The sequence below is a fragment of the Natrix helvetica genome, assembly GCF_964273705.1.
Source record: "Natrix helvetica genome assembly, chromosome: 11".
Taxonomy (NCBI): Eukaryota; Metazoa; Chordata; class Lepidosauria; order Squamata; family Natricidae; genus Natrix; species Natrix helvetica.
Genome location: NC_138562.1, coordinates 4,932,597 through 4,951,562, shown reverse-complemented (window position 1 = coordinate 4,951,562; position 18,966 = coordinate 4,932,597). Strand labels below are relative to the sequence as shown.

Below are 18,966 nucleotides of genomic sequence, written 5' to 3'. Positions count from 1 at the left end.
ACAAATGTTTGTGACCAAATGACAGGCTAAATAGATATGTAATTGATGATACTTTTAATGTTATATGTATGTTTTTGTTTGTTTTAAAATAAAATATTTTTTTAAAAAAAGACATAAAGGGAATCCAGCTGACTAATCTGCCTTTGTTCCAAGACCAACTTCCACGCATTTCACTATTAGAGAAATTTCTAAATGTTACCATTTCAGTCTTGATGGCAACTTCGTATTTCTTGCCATCCAATGCAAGTCCTCTGAAGGGGGGGGGCTGTCACATAATGGTGCATGTTGACCCCTCCCTCCACAAAGGCTCTCCTAGCCCCAAGCTCTGACCCAGTTCAGCCCCCTTCTGTCACTCTGCAAACTCCCACCAGCCCCTTCCTGGGATTTCGGTCATTTCATATGAGAACGCTTACTGTATTTTTCGGAGTATAAGATGCACCCCCCCCCCCGAGCATGGAAATGTCGGTGCGTCTTATACACCGAATCCCCACATCCCATTTTTGCAAAAAAACCGCAACATTTTTCGCAAAAACTGAGGCATTTTTGCCTTCCCTCAACCTCCAGCAGCACTCTGCAGGCTTCAGTAGGGCTGGGGTAAGGCAAAAACGCTTCCCGTTTTTGTGGAAAATGGTCCGTTTTTTGCAAAAACGGGGGCATTTTTGCCTTTCCCCAGCCCTGCTGAAGCCTGCAGAGTGTTGCTGGGGGCTAAGGGAAGGCAAAATCTTTTTTTTTTCTTACTTACCTCTTCGAAATCTTAGTGCATCTTATACACCAGTGCGTCTTATAATCCGAAAAATATGGTATAGCAAGGAAACACTGATGCCCCTCAGCTAACATGCCCCACTGGGAAACCGGTACCAAAGCAGCAGTTCCTCCCCGGGAGGAGTTTCCCATCTTCAAGCTGCATTTTATTCCCACTGGTGTTACTACTCACTGAGTCATGTTATGTCTCTGCCGTCAACTTTTGCTGAGTAAGGTTGAACATCTAGGTTATAAATACCTGCTTGTCTCCAAGAAATGGAAAGATGGATGTGGCATCTGCCAACTACAGAGACCCTTGGAAGCCCAGAGTGCTCAGTCCATTTGAACGCCCACCTGGACATCTGAGACACCACAGAAGTTTCCCTTCTGCTTCTTCCTCTCAGATCGGAAACAGGTCTGAATCAGTGGTGAAATTCAATTTTTTTACTACTGGTTCTGGCGGGGTGGCTTGGTGGGCGTGGCAGGGAAAGAATACTGCAAATCCCCATTCCCTCCCCACTCCTGGGGGAAGGAGACTGCAAAATCTCCATTCCCATCCCACTCTGGGGCCAGCCAGAGGTGGCATTTGCCGGTTCTCCAAACTACTCAAAATTTTCACTACCAGTTCTCCAGAACCTGTCAGAAGCTGCTGAATTTCACCCCTGTTCTGAACTCATTTTAAAGAGACACCAAGTCACGATGGACAAAGGCCATGGGGAAAACTGTCGGCTTCTGCCTGTGACGAGTAAAGAAGGAACTTTCCTGATATGGAGATGGCATATCTTCTTCATGTATGTAAGGTCAGGAGGTCATAGGAAGGAAACCCTGACCAAGAAAGGAAGAAACAAATCCAAGATTGCCTGACACCAGGAGAACAGAGGCAAGCAGGACACAATTTTCCAAGATAGGGCTACCATCACTTTAAAAAAAAATTCACAAAGAACCAGAATTTTTGGCAAGAAAACTATACTCATATTTATGCACAACATAGAAAATGAAAAACACCCACAGAAAGTACCCAGAATTCTGCCATTTGTGTCTAATATCAAAAAATGGGGAAAGATAGCTAGAATCCAACTGATGTTGCAGAAATAATGTTGTTTTTGCTAAGAGAAACTTGTTGGAAATCCTTGGAATTATGTTATTATGTTGAAGCTGGAGCTGCAGGCTCTTCTGTGGAGAAGGAAGATTTTGGTTGAGAGTAGGAGGGGGCATACAATGCATGTAGGTGTAGCAGCTTACTGAAGACTCTTGGGAAGTAATAGCACCTTTCCCTCTTTTTTTAACACAATAACAAGAGTTGGGATGGGCCTTGGAGTCTTCTAGTCCAACTCTCTGCTTAAACAGGAGACCCTAAAACATTTTGGACAAATGACTGTCCATTCTTTTCTTAGAAACCTCGTGATGGGTCACCCACAACTTCTGAAGGCAACATGTTCCACTAGTTTATTGTTCTGTCAGGAAATTTCTGTCAGGTTGCTCCTCTCCTTGAACAGTTTCCATTCATTGTTTCTTGTCCTGCTTTCAAGTGTTTTGGAAAATAGGTTGACCCCCTGTTCTTTGTGGCAATCTCTCGAATATTCAATCAAACAGTCCAAATAGAGCTGGAAGGGACCTTGGAGGTCCTCTAGTCCAATACCACGTTCAAGCAGGAGACCCTATACCATTTCAGACAGGTGGCCATCCAGTCGTTTCACTGGTTGATTGTTCTCACTGTTATAAAGTATCTTATTAATTCCAGGTTGCCTCTCTCCTTGATTAGCTTCCATCCATTGCTTTTTGTCTTGTCTTCTGGTGCTTTGGAAAATAAGTTGACCCCCTCCTTTTGGTGGTAGCCCCTCAAATGCTGCAATATTGGAATCATGTCATCCCTGGTCCTTCTTTTCTTTAGACTAGCCAAACCCAATTCCTGCAATTGTTCTTCATATGTTTTAGTCTTTAATCGTCTTAGTTGCTTTTCTCTGCATTTTTTCCAAAGCTTCAAACATCTTTTTTGTGATGTGGTGACCAAAACTGGGTGCAGTATTCCAGTGTGGTCTTACTAAGAAACCACGATTGTCTATCAAATGAACTCCATAGCGTTACAAGGTCATTATTTGTCCAGGTCTAGTGCCACAGAGGGTGCACTCTTCTCTTTGCAAAGTATCTCTCCCTCTTCTTTCATGAGAGGCTTTGCAGACCTCTATGGATTCTTGAAAGGATAAGACTCATGTCATTACTGCCTCTTCAGCTGCTGGAAGATTTCACTCAAGAGAGTATTCTAAATATGTAGATGTCAAGAAACCAGAAAGATACCCAGGAAGCTAGAGGGTTGGAGTTGACAGAATTATTACCATGTTATGAAGCATTTTTCAAAAGAAAATTGTTGTTTCTTGTCCTGACTTCAGGTAGTTTGGAGAATAGCTTGACTCCCTCTTCTTTGTGGCAGCCCCTGAGATATTGGAACATTGCTGTCATGTCTCCCCTAGTCCTTCTTTTCATAAGACTAGACATACCCAGTTCCTGCAACTGTTCTTCATATGAAAAAAATATATATGAAAAAACCCCATTCTTAATATCAAATATATATATGAAAAAAACGTTCTTCATATGAAAAGGACCTGCAAAACTTAATTCCCTGATCTGACATAACTTGATTTTTCATCATAGCCGTAGTTGAGAGGGGGCCAAAGCCTTCCTGCATTTTGCCATTGCTGCCTTATTTGCATCCCAGTAGATTCACTGGGCCATTAAGGTACATCTGCCCAGCCCCAGTGCAGGCAAATGGGTACTGGGATATAGTATAGTATAGTGTAGTGTAGTGTAGTGTAGTGTAGTGTAGTGTAGTGTAGTGTAGTGTAGTGTAGTGTAGTATAGTATAGTATAGTATAGTATAGTATAGTATAGTATAGTATAATAATATAATATAATATAATATAATATAATATAATATAATATAATATAATATAATATAATATAATATAATATATAATATTATAATATAATATAATATAATATAATATAATATAATATAATATAATATAATATAATATAATATAATAATATAATATAATATAATATAATATAATATAATATAATATAATATAATATAATATAATAATATAATAACCACTAATTAGAAAATATGGCAAAATACATAAGTAAAAGAAAGCACAAATCTGAATTTCTCTGTCACCCTGACAATTTACCCCATGGATTCTGATCTAAGCTGTTTTCAACTGTTCTGTTTTGTTCAGATAAAAGGCTTTATTGAAATGTGCCCTCGCAGAAGACTGTGGTGCCTGTTATCTTGCCACTTATGGCGCATGCAGCTTCAGGCAGAGTCATCTGAAAACAAGAATGCGAAGTACAGAGGCAGATCTTGGAAATTTGTTTCTGCTCTGTAATATCTGGCTACAATGTTCAACTTGAATCCTTCTCCAATGGAGGCCCAGGGATTGAAGTAACTGAATACATGAACTGCATACCGAAACTCTGGTAGACAAATGGTGCTAAGAAGACGAGAACATGGGAAGTCCTCTGCCTGGCCAAGACCTGGGATAGAGAAGCCAGAAGTGCAGAAAACAGTGGCTACGCTTGGGTCAGGATAGCTACATGTCAGGTGGTGTATTGCTTTACAGGACTTTGATCATCCAAGGTGGCATCTGAAGCACCATCATTTTATGCTAAAGATCAACAAAAGATGGAATATTTCAAAGAATGCACAAACATATGGAAAGGACCAGTCTTTGCCCCCTTGAGAAAAATATAGCATATGCCTGGAAAATGGATATTCAGTTTACACTTAAACATTTCTCTGGAAGATATTTTTACTAAACACTTCTAACTAGGAAATAGCTGATGTTTAGACTTAAGAGTTCTACTTTTTGACTCATCTACTTTCCAGAAATTGTGATCTCTACAACTGCCTCTCAGAAGAAGAGAGTATGTGAAACAAAACAAATGTTACCAAGAATTCATATTGTACAGCCCTACATTTTGCCTTTTGACTCCTGTGCAAATGCCATCTCACCCAATCTCCATGACATTGCAGTCAAGGAAAACCTTGAACATTTGCCTGAAACAAGTCAAGCAGACACAGTTTGAGCTCAGAAACGTTGGATCTTGCATAAACTTCCTTTCTTCCTTTTCACTGAAAACAGCTTCTTGGCCTTGTGACTCATTTGCCCTGCCGTGCCTGAAGAAAGGAGAAGGTTTCCTCTGGCTGTCTCTTAAAGCAAACGACAGGGTAACATCCTTTCCACTTCCTTCAACTTTATACATTAATCAGGTCGAACATGAAACAGAGAAAACATACTCATTGAAAACCAAATCTGGAGCGAAATAAAGCATCCGGGAATTCACATTGGTGAAGGACCTCCATCCCATGGCAAAAATCATCAAGCCCATCCAGGAGTACTGAATGATGGCCATCTGGTCATCTACATGCAGGTTGCGGAACCCTGGGGAGAAAAGTCAGAAAAGTTGAGTCAGCTGGAGGCAAAGCTCTTCCTTCAGGTCAAGGAGCAGTTGGGTTGTTAGCCTAGGCTCCAGGCTGTGAGGCCAACTCTTTAGAGCAATGGTACCCAACGTGGGGGCCCCGCCCAACAGGGGGACAATTTGATTTTTAATGGGGGTAATTTGAACCTTGTTTAAACCAAGTTAATGGCCCCTTTAGGCTTCCTCCGCATGAGTAGAGTTCACCTTTTGAGTAAAATAGTAATTATATAATATATAAGAATTATAAAAGGGCTCAATGGCCAAGATTTAGAGCTTGTCGATCAGAAAGGTCAGGAGTTCAGCAGTTAGAATCCCTAGCGCCACGTAACGGAGTGAACGCCCGTTACTTGTCCCAGCTTCTGCCAACCTAGCAGTTCAAAAGCATGTAAAAATGCAAGTAGAAAAATAGGAACCACCTTTGGTAGGGGAAAGTAACAGCATTCTGTGCGCCTTTGGCATTTAGTCATGCCAGCCACATGACCACAGAGATGTCTTCCGACAGCACTGGCTCTTTGGCTTTGAAATGGAAATGAACAACGCCCCCTAGAGTCAGGAATAAGTAGCACGCATGTGCAGGGGAATTTTTACCTTAAGAATTATATGTATGGGGGGGGAGCATCAGGATTTTAGATGGCCCCAAAAAAGTTGGGAACCACTGCTTTAGATGCAACAGAAGCCCTTCTCTAAACTATTGCAGCTTGTGACATTTTAAATCTGGCAGCTGGAAATGAGGGAAGGAAAAGTCATACTCAAAACATTTTCTTACTGGAGGTTTGTCTGTTGTTATAACAGAACAAGCTATTTTTCTCTTTATACACCAGGGATCACAACAAAAGGACTTCTAATTAGGGATGAAATTAGAAAGAAAATAAAGGCTGAACTATTTGGATTCCGAGTTGCATGCAGTCTGGACCGTCTGTATAACTCCATGTGAGGAGAGGGGCATTAAGTCAAAGATCTGCCAAGATGCCTTGCTAAAACCCAGAATTTTCTCAAGCAGAATTATCAGGAAGTTCATGTAATTTGATGCCACGTGGGTCACACTTTAGCCCCCCAAACAGATTATATTTTAAAATTACATTTTAATCTCACTGTTGTTTTCCTCTTCACTCTAAAAGCATCTCTTAAGCCTTTGCAAATTATTAAAAATATATTGTGTTGCCTAAGGTATTTAATCCATAATTATATTTGCTCCACTTAAAACTTCGCATCAGTTAGATTTTCAGACTTTTCGACACTTTTGTTGCTCATTGCTAACATGAGCGCATGTTTCATTCACCTTCTTGGCATTTGGAAGGTGGCGAAAGTGCTGAAATGAATGATCACAGAGAAAAAGAAAATTTGAACATTACCAGAACTATCAACAAAGCTGGAAACTACTTACGTCTTATTCTTCCTTTCTACATCTTTCCAAGGTGATTTACAATATACACTGGGTGCACAATTATTAGGCAAGTGAGTATTTTGACCCTATCATCATATTCCGGGACTGCAACCTACCTGGAGTGTCCAGAAGTACAAGGTGTTCAGTGCTCAGAGACATGGCCAAGGTAAAGAAGGCTGAAACCTGACTGCCACTGAACAAGACACATAAGTTGAAACAGCAAGACTGGCCAAGACGCATCTGAAGACAGATTTTTCCCCCAAAAAGTTTTATGAACTAATGAGATGAGAATGACTCTTGAAGGATCAGATTTGAAGGCTTTGATTTCTCTGCCCTGACTAGACCTGTGCAGTTCTTCCAGTTCTGCTTCTATGAATATTTTATTTCATATTATAAATAGACATTGATCTGCCAGCCCCTGTTCTGTTATTTCTGATTCTGGATGATGTTCTTTCCAGAACTGGTGCATTGATTTCAAATATCCTCTGCTTGTTGGACTTGATCTGTAATAACAGATCATTATTTCTTTGATTTCACTGTATATTTGTGATAGGTAAACACCTTTCCTTCCAGGAGTTATCCAGCTGTGGCCCCTGAGTGTTGCTGACCCAACACTCCTGAGGCCTGTAGCCTATTTTGGACCAGACATCCAAGAACTCCAACATCTAGCGTGGACCTTGTTAATCTGGTTGACATCCGAGCCGGTATGGCTTTCTGAAATTAATGTCTCATCATAATTTTTATAGTAGAGACACTCTTTGTCTGACTTCTCTGATGAGATCTGGCAGTATGGTTGAACCTCTGGCATAGCTATCACATCAAGGTAGTGCCTCACTGGCTATTGTTGTTATTACATGGGCAACCCAAAATTCTTTGGATCATTCTAGGGTCAAAATATAGTTTTCCTTTTACTGATTACTGGAACATTATTTATTATTAACGCCACCAATATTAAATTGAGTTTGCTCAGATGCTGAAATACACCACGTAAAGCTAAGTGGAGAGAGCGGAAGGGAAGATGGGAGAGGAAAGGAGGGGAAGAGAGGGGACAGGAGAGAGAGAAACAGAGGTGAGGAAAAGAGTGGGAGAGCTAGAAGGAGCGGAAAGAGGCGAGAGGAGAAGGGGAGAGGAAGGGGAAGTAGAAAAAAGAAAGGAGAGGAGGGATGGTAGAGGGAAGGAAGAAGGTAGGGAGGAGGAGAGAGGGAGAGGAGGTAGTGCTGCTGTGGAATAGGGCATAATATGGTGTATGGAAAGCAGAAGAGCAAATGAGAGTTGTTGTGGGTAGACGGTGAGAGGAATTGATATAATACTGGAAAATACATAATAAGTGTTTTTTAAGATGTGATGGTATACTTGTGGATACTTATATAAAAATAAAAATTAAAAAAAAACTTAAAAAAATAGATTTCCTTGGTGACAGATCCTTCCCTACCACCGCATAGCTTATTGTCTTATGCTTCGTTGGTCTGTTATTTTCTAAAACAGGAAAGGTACCGACTTCTCCCTGTGAACCAACAACCATAAATTTCAATGCAGAAAATTGTGTGATGTGGACGTTCTGAATTTTGTGACAGAGAATTAACAAGAGTTTAAGGTCCTCGGGGATCAATTAAGAAGATTCTTTTCCAGAATCTTTTCTTGGCACTATTTCTTCAGCATCAATTTCTATTCTTGGAAAACAGGCTTTTGACAGCATAGAGTAGCTAACATTAACATAGACTTTAGAGAGTTCAAACCATTCATAACCTGTGATCTGTACACAAATGAGAGCTTGCCTTGTTCTTTAACATCCTCTAAGTAAGTTCCAAGCAGAGGCAAGAATTGCAGGCTCTTAAGGTTTCTCTCTTACAGATTACATTACAACTTCTTTGGAGACGGAATTCATGCTATCTGTGGTAAATATAAGCCAGCAAGTTTAACATCTTCAAAAACTACTAGCATTACACTTTCAGCTCTGAAGTTACCAATCATAAATAACAAGTATGAAAGTTAAGCAGACTTAAGAGCTTGTGGTTTGTGTAAAGCTGAAATTACAATTTTGGATATCACTGAATTTGCAGGAAGCCTGCCTTATAGCTATCAGCTAAATGGCATCTTGAGATACCTATCACACTAATGCTGCATCAGTGGAAAGCACACTTAATAAGTGTTTGGCATCAAGCACATTTTACCTGCTTTTCCACTGGTATCTCAGTTCATAATTACCTGTTTCACTTGAACTCTATTAATACTATTTTTTTTAAAAAAACTTTGCTAGTATTTTTAGAAAGGTCAGCCTCTTGCCCCCAACAATCTGGCTCATCATTTTACTGGCCTCGGAAGGACGGAAGGCTGAATCAACCTTGAGCTGGTGAGAATCGCACTGCTGGCAGTTGACAGAGTCAGCCTACATTACTGCATTCTAGCCACTGTGCCACCATGGCTCTTTTTCTAAATAGCTGTTAAACAATGTTCACACCATAGCAGTGTTCCAATATTTGAGAGACTGCCACATAGAGGAGGGTGTCAAGCTATTTCCCAAAGCACCCGAAGGCCAGACAAGGAACAATGGATGGAAATTGACCAAGGAGAGATTCAATTTAGAAACAAGGAGGAACTTTCTGACAGTGGGAACAATCAACCCATGGAACAGAAGTTGCCCTCGGAAGTTGTGGGAGCTTCATCACTTGAGACTTTCAAGAAGAGATTGGACTGTGATTTGTCAGAAATGGTGTAGGATCTCCTGCTTAAGTGGGGGGTTGGATTAGATGACCTACAAGGTCCCTTCCAACTCTGCTAATCCATCAACTACCCCCAATGTGCATTGGAACCCCAGGCCAAGGGGCAGAGCCACGTTCTGGCTGGCTGTGTACCGGTTTCCATTTCAGGTGGAGAGAGAAGAGCCCTTCAGGCATGTACATTTAAGTTTTAATATAATACTCCAACATTTACATGAAAAAGAAGAAAATGTATTATTAATCTCAATTCTGTTCTCTAGCAGACAGACAAGCTTGTTATCTCTCACATGGGATGAAGCCACTTCTGATTTTTAGAAACTGGAATCTGCATTTCCTGAGGCTGAAACCAGATCATGTTCATCCTCCATCTGGCCCAAGGCACAACAGCATCATTGACTTCAGGTTTTGACTATCATCTTTCTCCAGGAAGAAGAGTTTATGGTCTGGGTAGTTTTCTGGGGGGTGGGGTGGGGGGTGTTAGAAATTGGGAACTGGATGTCTCTGCAAGCGCTTTGCTTGCAAAACATGTCTCCCATGGGATTCGCCCAAGGTTGAATGCAAAATATTCCATTTAGGAGGTGCAAAGGTTGTACTTCAGATAGAATACAGACATGGGGGAGGAGAGAAGGAGAAATGAATATGAATGTAAGAATTGGAATGGGTCTTTAGACACAGAGTCCAAAATCATGCCCAGTGCAAATGGTCATCCAGTCTTTTTTTTTAAAGATATCCCAAGAAAGGGAGTCAGACCTTTTCCCCAATGGTGAGATTCAAATAATTTAATAACCGGTTCTCTGCTCTAATAATTTCTTCCAACAACCAGTTCACCCAACTGCTCAGAAAGTTAACAACCGGTCCTCCCAAAGTGGTGTGAATTGGCTGAATCCCACCACCGTCTGTTCCACTAGTGAACGGCTCTTCATATTAAGATAAGTTTGCTGATGTTCAGCTGACCTTTACTTCCTTTTCCTTGCTTGAAGTTGTGTTCTTACTATCCAACAAAATGAATTGTAATGTGGAGCAAAGCAAAGTTTTGCATGTAGGTAGGAAAAATTTAAGATACAAGTACAGATCAGGCAAAACCTGGCTCAAAAACAGTAAGTGTGAGAGGGACCTTGGAGTCCGAATGGATGATCACTTGAATATGAGCCAGCCGTGTGCAGCAGCAGCCCAAAAAAGCTAATATAATCCTGGGTTGTATAAACAGAGGCATAGAATCAAGTTTACGTGATTTATAAAGCCCTAGGAAAACCACAACCGGAATACTGCAACCAATGTTGGTCACCATACTACAAAAAAGATGTTGAGACCTTGGAAAAAGTTCAGAGAAGAGCAACTAAGATGATCAAAGGCCTGGAGATGAAAACATAAGAACAGGATTTGGATTTGGCCAGTCTAAAGAAAAAGAGAATTAGAGGTGACATGATAGCAGTATTCCAGTATTTGAGGGGCTTCCACAAAGACCATGGTATCCTATTGCGCCGGCTGGAGGGGTTGGGGGTTGGAGGCACCGTGCTACGGTGGTTCCGCTCCTACCTCTCTGGCCGGACGCAATGTGTGTTGACGGGGGAGCAGAGGTCGACCGCAAGGCCCCTCATTTGTGGGGTCCCACAGGGGTCGATCCTCTCGCCTCTCCTGTTCAACATATATATGAAGCCGCTGGGCGAGATCATCCGTGGTTTTGGGGTGAGTTACCATCTGTACGCTGATGATACTCAGTTGTACATTTCCACCCCAAACCACCCCAACGAGGCTGTCGAAGTGATGGCCCGGTGTCTGGAAGCCGTACGGGTCTGGATGGATGACAACAGGCTCAGGCTCAACCCCTCCAAGACAGAGTGGTTGTGGTTCCCGGCTTCCCGATTCAATCAGCATATTCCATCGCTGACCATCAGGGATGAGCAATTAGCCCCGGTGGAAGGGGCGCGCAACTTGGGCGTCCTCCTTGACGATCGGCTGACCTTAGAAGATCACGTGGCGGCCGTGGCAAGGGGGGCGTTCCACCAGGTTTGCCTGGTGCGCCAGTTGCGGCCCCTTTTGGACCGGGAGGCCTTGCGCACAGTCACTCACGCGCTGGTGACGTCCCGCCTGGACTACTGTAACGCTCTCTACATGGGGCTCCCCTTGAGGTGCGCCCGGAGACTGCAGTTGGTCCAGAATGCAGCCGCGCGGGTTATTATGGGGAGATCGAGATTCTCCCATATAACACCTATCCTGCGCGAGCTGCACTGGCTTCCTGTGGCCTACCGGGTGCGCTTCAAGGTACTGGTTACCATCTTCAAAGCGCTCCATGGCACAGGGCCCAGTTACCTGCGGGATCACGTCCTGCCCCATACATCCCTGCGACCCATTCGCTCACACAGAGAGGGGCTACTCCGGGTGCCGTCCTCTAGAGAGTGCCAGAGGGCGGTGCCCAGGAGTAGGGCCTACCCTTTGGAATGACCTCCCCCCAGACATCCGGACAACAACCGACCTTCGCTCCTTCCGTATGAAGCTGAAGACCTACCTGTTTTGTCAAGCCGGCCTGGCATAACGTTACAATCTTGCCACCCCAGGTCATTTTATAATGGGAAATTTTGTTTTTTAAAGTTTTTAGAGTTTAATATTTTTGGGGTTTTAAATTTTGTAAGTATGCTTATTTATGGACTTATTTTTACCTCCTCTGCACGATATATGGTGCTATCTTGATTATTGCTCTGTACGTCGCCCCGAGTCCCTGTGGGGAGAGGGGGCGACTAATAAGTTCAATAAAATAAATAAATAAATAAATAAATAAATAAATAAATAAATAAATAAATAAAGAAGAGGGGGTCAAATTATTCTGCAAAGTACCGGAAGGCAGGACAAGAAACAATGGTTAGAAACTAATCAAAAAGAAAAGCAGCCTGGAATTAAGGGGAAACTTCCTAACAGTGATGACAATTAACCAGTGGAACAGCTTGCCTCCAGAAATCATGGGTGCTCCATCACTGGACATTTTTAAGAAGAAACTAGACAGCCACTTATCTGAAAGTTTCTCCTGCTTGAGCAGGACTAGAAGACCTCCAAGGTCCCTTCCAGCTCTACTCTAGTCTGAGATTCTTGTTTCTGGTCCTGATTTCTGGAACAACTTGGGACAAATCTACCTCTTTATACAAACGATGAGTAAGGCCAAACCTTGGTTTATTCGCTTCTCTGAATGCCTCTTCAGCATCTTTGCCAGAATCACCCAGCTGTACTTCATTCACAGAGTTTTAGAAAGTTGCCCTCCAAGTCGTTCGCACTTGTATCTTCCCATTCTGAGATGTCAACCTGCACCTTCTTTTACTTCTCGTTGCTCCACTCCCACTAACTCTTGAACTTACTTCCAGCATCAGATTAAGCCCAAACAAACCACTCCGCCAAATGTAATAGGGAAGGACTCAACCAGCCCGAGATCGGCTGTTGTTGAAAAAGTTAACGGCACGCATTAACATGACAGATTTTAAAAACAATTCACAAAACAGTCTTACTGATCAGAAGGGCAAAAGGTTGATTTTTTTTGCCAAAATCTCCAGTTTTTAGTGCCTGCTGCCAATGTGGTTGAGATTAATAAAAGGGAAGAGAAAAAAAGGCAGGTCCCTGCTGAGTTTGCCTACAGACAAGAAATAGGTGTGAAGAGAACAGTTCAAAATCCCAGAGTCACCGAGATCCATGGTTACACAATTCTTCCCTTCACACTCTAACTCTCCCTTTCCTTTCAATGAAGGCCTCCTCGTAGGCAGGAGTAGATCTTCTGCAGCCTCCCCCAGGCCCGGAACTCCCTGTGTCTCCGGCTGCCTCCGAGCCAGCTGAGGTTGAGCCTCAAACTCTCCTGCTAGGGCAGCCAAGGAAGCTTCCCTCTGCCAGCACAGAGAGTCCCCACGGGCAGCTCCTTCCTCTAGTCTTGCCTTGCAGGAGGGCTTCGAAGGAAGATGTGCTTCACTGCCTGCCTTTGGCTACTTGCCAATTGATAAATCAGAACAAAATATTCATTTAACAATAACGACTGCGGTTGCAAAGAGGCTGTCAGGCCTGAAGCCATCTTTTCTTTTGGATCTTTGGCCTGCCACACTTCCTATTATTCTGCTATGCATTTTCTATTGTGGGAAAATGGGAGGGGGGATTGTATGGAGTTAGATGATATGTAGCCATAAAAAGATCCTTTCTAGAAAGCCAAGGTCATCCTTTGTCTCTGCACCTGATGGGAATTGGATGGGTGGAACTGCCAGCACGGCAGTGGGAGATTGGACCATGGGATGGACTTGTGGGTGTGGGGGCAAGATCTTGGACTTTCAACTAGGTGAGGAAAACCAGGAAGCTTTCTGATTTGGGTTTTCCCAGATGTGCCAACATGGCTCTCTTAATAAATTGGAACTTTGAACAATACTTTGCCTTGGATTCTGGTTTACTTTTGGATGCTATTTGGAAACCTGGCATTGGCTATAACTCTCCTGGTGCTACCTGGGAGGAAGATATCAATTTGTCTCCATTATTTCAGCCTAAAGGGCACTTAAGGCAACAGGCAGAAAAGCAACATCACATTTAAAGGCCAAAAAAATGCAAGTTGAGTGTAGTATGAAATAGCACAGAATTAAAAGATGAGAAAAATAGCAGCTAAAGGGGCACTCTAAATAACTTCCATTCCCCACCCTTGAGGGTTCATCTAGCTTGAGGAAGAGAAGACAAGTGTCAATTCTTAAAGTTGCCATAGTGAGAGAAGGGGAGAAGCACATTCCACACATACTTTCGGTTAAAGTCGGATCTCAGAATACTGCAGCAGGCTTGGGAAGGGTGCACCTCATTGGGGAATGTGATTTATGACACAGACTGAGGGAAGGGAAGGAACAGGGGTAAAATTCAGCTATAACTCAAACAAAGCTTAGATCTGACTGCGAAAGGCCTTGCCTAATGGTGCTCCTAATAAATGCCTACTTTTGTATTGAAACTTGTCTCGATACTCATGAATCAATTAGGGCATTTTTAGGAAACCTGACAAGACACTAACAAGATATATATGCCAGCTCTGCCATCTTCGCTATGCATTGCTAAGCTTGCTGGCATTTTGCTAAAGAAATAGCAAAAAAGGTGACGCAAGAGAAGAGTTGGAGAAAGTGTGTTTCATAGTTGAATTCTCAGAGACTCAGCTTCATAACTGAACAGGGCTGGCAAGACTTTGCAAAGGTGACTTGTTGGTGGCATGTTGGCTGTGCCATATTGCCTCATTCTGATCCAGGACCCTTGAAATTTTCTGCGGAGACATTCTTGAACAGTGTTCTTGTTTGTTCCAGTGCACCACAATCACATGCGGATTCTTGGAGTATGAAGTATCTCCACGATGGTCTAACCCAGGGGTCGGCAACCACAAAGGTCCTAACTGGAAGACCCCCGTTCAATTCTGGAGCTGACCAGAAGTCTGGTTCCCCCACCATAGAGTCTCTTCCTAGCGCAGCATCCTTTTTCCTCTGCCAACTGGAAGTCCGGTTCCCCCACCATAGAGTCTCCTCCTAGCGCAGCATCCTTTTTCCTCTACCTGTCCTAACCAAACGCGCTATCAATTATGGAGCTGACCAGAAAATCTGCCCCTTGCCATGGAGTCCTCTCCTAGTGTGTCCTGCCCCCCCCCCCCAGAAGCTCCTCTCAAAATTGTGGTGCTGACTGGCGAAAGGGAGCTGCAGCAGAGGAATGAAAGAGCTACATGCGGTTCCAGAGAGCTGGCTGGAGAATTCTAGGAGTTGAAGTCCACAAGTCTTAAAGTTCCCAAGTTTGGGGACCCATGTGCTAGACACAGGAAAGTAAAACACTCAAACTCCAGGATGCTTCATTCTAAATTAGGCCACAGGTTTTAATGAACATTTACCACATGAGTACTTCAAAATGAGAAGGAATTAATAATCAGGCAGTACTTTTAAAAAGCTCTATTTTAACAGAGATAAGAACCACCAGCAAGTTATGAGATTGCTAATAAGACATCAGTCTTGGAAGTCGTGGTGACATGACACCTACAATCTCAAATAGGAGTGACTTTCTCATTATCCTTATTCACAATTTCAGGAATAGGGTTTAAAAAATACAAGTTAAAATGACACTTCGAGAAAAAACAGCGGTTTGGAAATGTAAGACGGACAGAATGAACATCTTCCATGCAAAGTTATCTTTTTCACAATGGGTGGAAATTCTTGGTCTTTATAACAGTTTAAACAATTTGGTTCTAGTCACTTCCTTTGGAGAGCTGAAGGCACAAGGAGAAAGAGCTTGATAGACACCCTGTTTTGAGTGTAGATGTGCTGTGGCCTGCCAGTGCCCAGCAGAGCTTGCAGCAGAGTGAGGAGATTGTGGAGGAACATGGCCAGTCCTGGAGTCAGGGGAAGGCACGGATGAGGGCTCTGTGTCGGAGGCAGAGAGGGGACCAAGGCCATCTGGTAGTTATTTGTTGCCTCCGGAGCCTGACATCAGTGAGGCAGAAGAACAGCGGGAGCCTGTTCCCAGTGTGCGCATGCGCAGAGCTGCCAGTAGGCAAGAACAATGGGGAAAACAGGGTCAACTTGGGAGCAAGGCTTGGAGATGATTGGCCCCTCCCTTAAGACATAAAAGAGGAGCGAACAGGGCATGAGCTTTTGCAGGAAGCAATTAGTTCATCTGATCAGTTCAAGCTTTGAAAAGTTCTGTTGGACTCTGCGCTGAGTTTGGCCTTGCTCTGCATTCGGCAATTAGGTCTCTGGCAGCCTTCCAAGGGAGATAAGGTGGGTGTTTATCAGCATTCCCCTGAAAGACTGTGGCAACTCAAGCAGACATCTGCCGGAACCTTCGCAGACTGTTTGTGAATCATTAAGGGCTGTGAATGACCGCAAGTCACAGCCATATAAATAAAAGAGGGTTTTGGGGACTAAGATTGTGATTTATGCTTTCTCAGGAAGCCTGGGTCAGAACAGGATGGTGAAGCAGGTATGCTTATGAGTTCTCCCCCCCCCCCCGTTATTTTACTTTCCCTCTTTTATATTGCTGATATGACATATGGCTGAATAATTAAAACAGTATTAGAAGTTTTGAGGTGCAGCAGCAATGGTTGCCCTCCTGGACTTGCTGGTTCTACCTTGCTCAGAATTGAATTGCTCTAGTACACATTTCTTCATTCATTGGTGGGAGAGGTTTTCATTCATAAACCACAGTTATGCCCATCAAATTCTGTAAAACAGGAATCAATGGAATTAAATCTTTCTTTAGATTATTAAGTCCCAAATGTTTCAATGCAGTTGTATCCAAGTCAAACATTAAAATTTTCTCCATTTGCCTGGATAAACTGACAATTTCCTTATTCATGTAAACCAGAAAGGAAAGCCCAGAGTGTTGTCTGATCATTCCTGTTCCTTTTCAATAAAGAAGGATCATAGAATGTATGGATTAAAAGGCACCTGAAATCCTGCTTGGATTACTGGAGTGCACTCCTCATGGGGCTGCCCTCGAAGAGTCTTTGCAAGCTTCACCTGGTGCCAAATGCAGTAGCGGGAGCCATCATGGCTGCTGGTTGTTTGCCACATGTCCCACCTCTGCTCCACAGGCCACACAGCCTGCTTTTGGATACAATGCAAGGTGTTGGTGTTACCTTTCAAGCCTTTCATGGCTTGGGGCCGGGCTACCTATGGGGCCATCTCTCTCCAGCAGCATCTCCCCATCCTGTTCGATCCAGCAGGATATGCTCTAGGTCCAATCTCCTATCGGCTGGTAGGACCAGGTGGAACCTTTTTTATTGTAGCGTCTGACGATGCCTGGGCATTAGATTGGCCCCTGATTTAGAAAGACACCTTCTGATCCACCTCTGCTTCAGCAGGAGACCTCAAGCAAATCCTCACAATAGATTCCTTTTCCTTTCCTTCTCTTCAACGTTACCCAGATGCCTTCAACTTGAATTCCATAATTGGGGACATGGTTTTCTTTATGGCACATGACATCTTGCACTGAAAACTATTCCCCTTGGTTTCAGTTGGGTCTCTTTGCTTTGAACAAGTCATAGCCTTCCATTCTACTCCAACACCTCAGCAGGCTTTTACCATACCGACCCATCCTACTTGTCCCATTCGCTTCCCCACATTAAGCTCTCTAGTTCCTCTGTTTTGTCTGCAGATGTGGACTTGGCGATTGATCTTGCACATGGGGAGGGTTACTGCCTCCCTGCTGTCATTTGCTGAAGATTTCTAAGTAAGTTTTCCATTTCATTGCTTCTGCCATTATTATCTGCAGCTACAGTTCTAATGCCCAGCATTCCTCTACTGACGTCTGGGCTGCTGCCTCCTTTCAATTTATTTTAAAATCTTTCCTAAACCCCGGAAGGCTTTTGCTAAATATATTTTCCCTTCCCTTATAGGTTGTAGCACGTTCTTGTCAAGGAATCCCTTATACTGGTGACGGAGGCCAGGGTTTATGACTTCAGATCTTTCTCAATGGACATGCCTTGCCTGTTTTTTTCCTTCCCTGCCTGTTAAGGACGAGTAGGGAGGATTAGTACTTCTCCAGCTGACCAACTTGCCTGCTTTTACAGGCTTTTACAGTTGCTTGTAATATTCTGAAAGGTTTTTGTCTTCTAGTAATCTTGTTTAACCGGCTCAGAACATACATGAATCGGCCAATGTCAGTCCGATGAGTTTGGATCATCTTTTCTCCATATCAGGGGTGAATTCCTACCAGTTCGGCCTGGTTTGGCCGAACTGGTAGTGGTATGCTGGAACTGGGTCACAGAACCAGCAGCGACCCAGGCTGGACACGCCTCCGAACCAGTTTCCCGGTTGCCGCCATCGCCATCTTTCAAAAAATTTCTGCACATGTGCAGAACAATTTCCATTGAACTGCGCATGTGTGTGCACGTGAGCGAACTGGCAGTAATGCCAGCCAGAACCCACCCCTGCTCCATATCCATGTTCATCTGGAAGGGAGTTGCTTCTTATGCTCTTCTGTTTCTCGTGTCAGGAAATTTCTTGCCCGTATCACTTTACCTCCTCGGTGGAAAGCAGGGTTTTGTTGGTGGATGAAGCACTGAAAGTCCTTTCCATTGTATTTGGAGAAGCTGCTATAAAAGACACCCTCTCAGATGGTTGGAGCTGTTTTTCCACATTCAGCTGGTTGGCTCCCATGATGCAGGCTTTCTCCTACCGTGTTTCACCCGAAAATACGACATGTCCTGAAACTAAGGCCATGCCACACTTTTCGGGTGGGCAAAAATATAAGCCCCCCTGAAAATAAGCCCCCTGGATAATCTCCCCCCCCCCCCCGGCCAGGCAAAGCACCACTCGCCGACCTAGTGGTATCCCGAAGGCACCAAGCCGTGGGAACGAGGTGGGGGGGGGCAAAGGCGCTCACGTTGCTTGGCGCCTTTGGGATACCGCTAGGTCGGCCAGTGGCGCTGTGCCCAGCTGGAGAGGGGGGGTGCCAGGCGGCTGCTCTCTTGCGAGCGGGCTCCCAAAGAGCCAGGCACAGCCTCAGGGTCAAATGGCTGTGTTGCGCCATCGCAGCAGCAACACAACAGCCATGAGATGACCACGCTCATGAGCAGCTGCCAGGCAACCCCCCTTTCCCACTGGACATAGCGCCATTCAGTGACCTAGGGGTATCGCCAAGTCACGGGAGAGCTGTTCGCCGCGCTCCGGCTACCGCGGC

The 18,966-nt window shown here is 43.8% G+C and overlaps 1 protein-coding gene across 1 annotated transcript in view; it reads right to left on the bottom strand.

The window, feature by feature from the left end:
- AR (androgen receptor) overlaps positions 1-18,966 on the bottom strand; it is a 186,027-nt gene that overhangs the window by 10,682 nt on the left and 156,379 nt on the right. Inside the window, exon 5 of the mRNA XM_081963987.1 lies at positions 5,039-5,183. Within this exon, the coding sequence (XP_081820113.1) occupies positions 5,039-5,183 (145 nt within the window). The remainder of the gene's footprint in view (positions 1-5,038; positions 5,184-18,966) is intronic.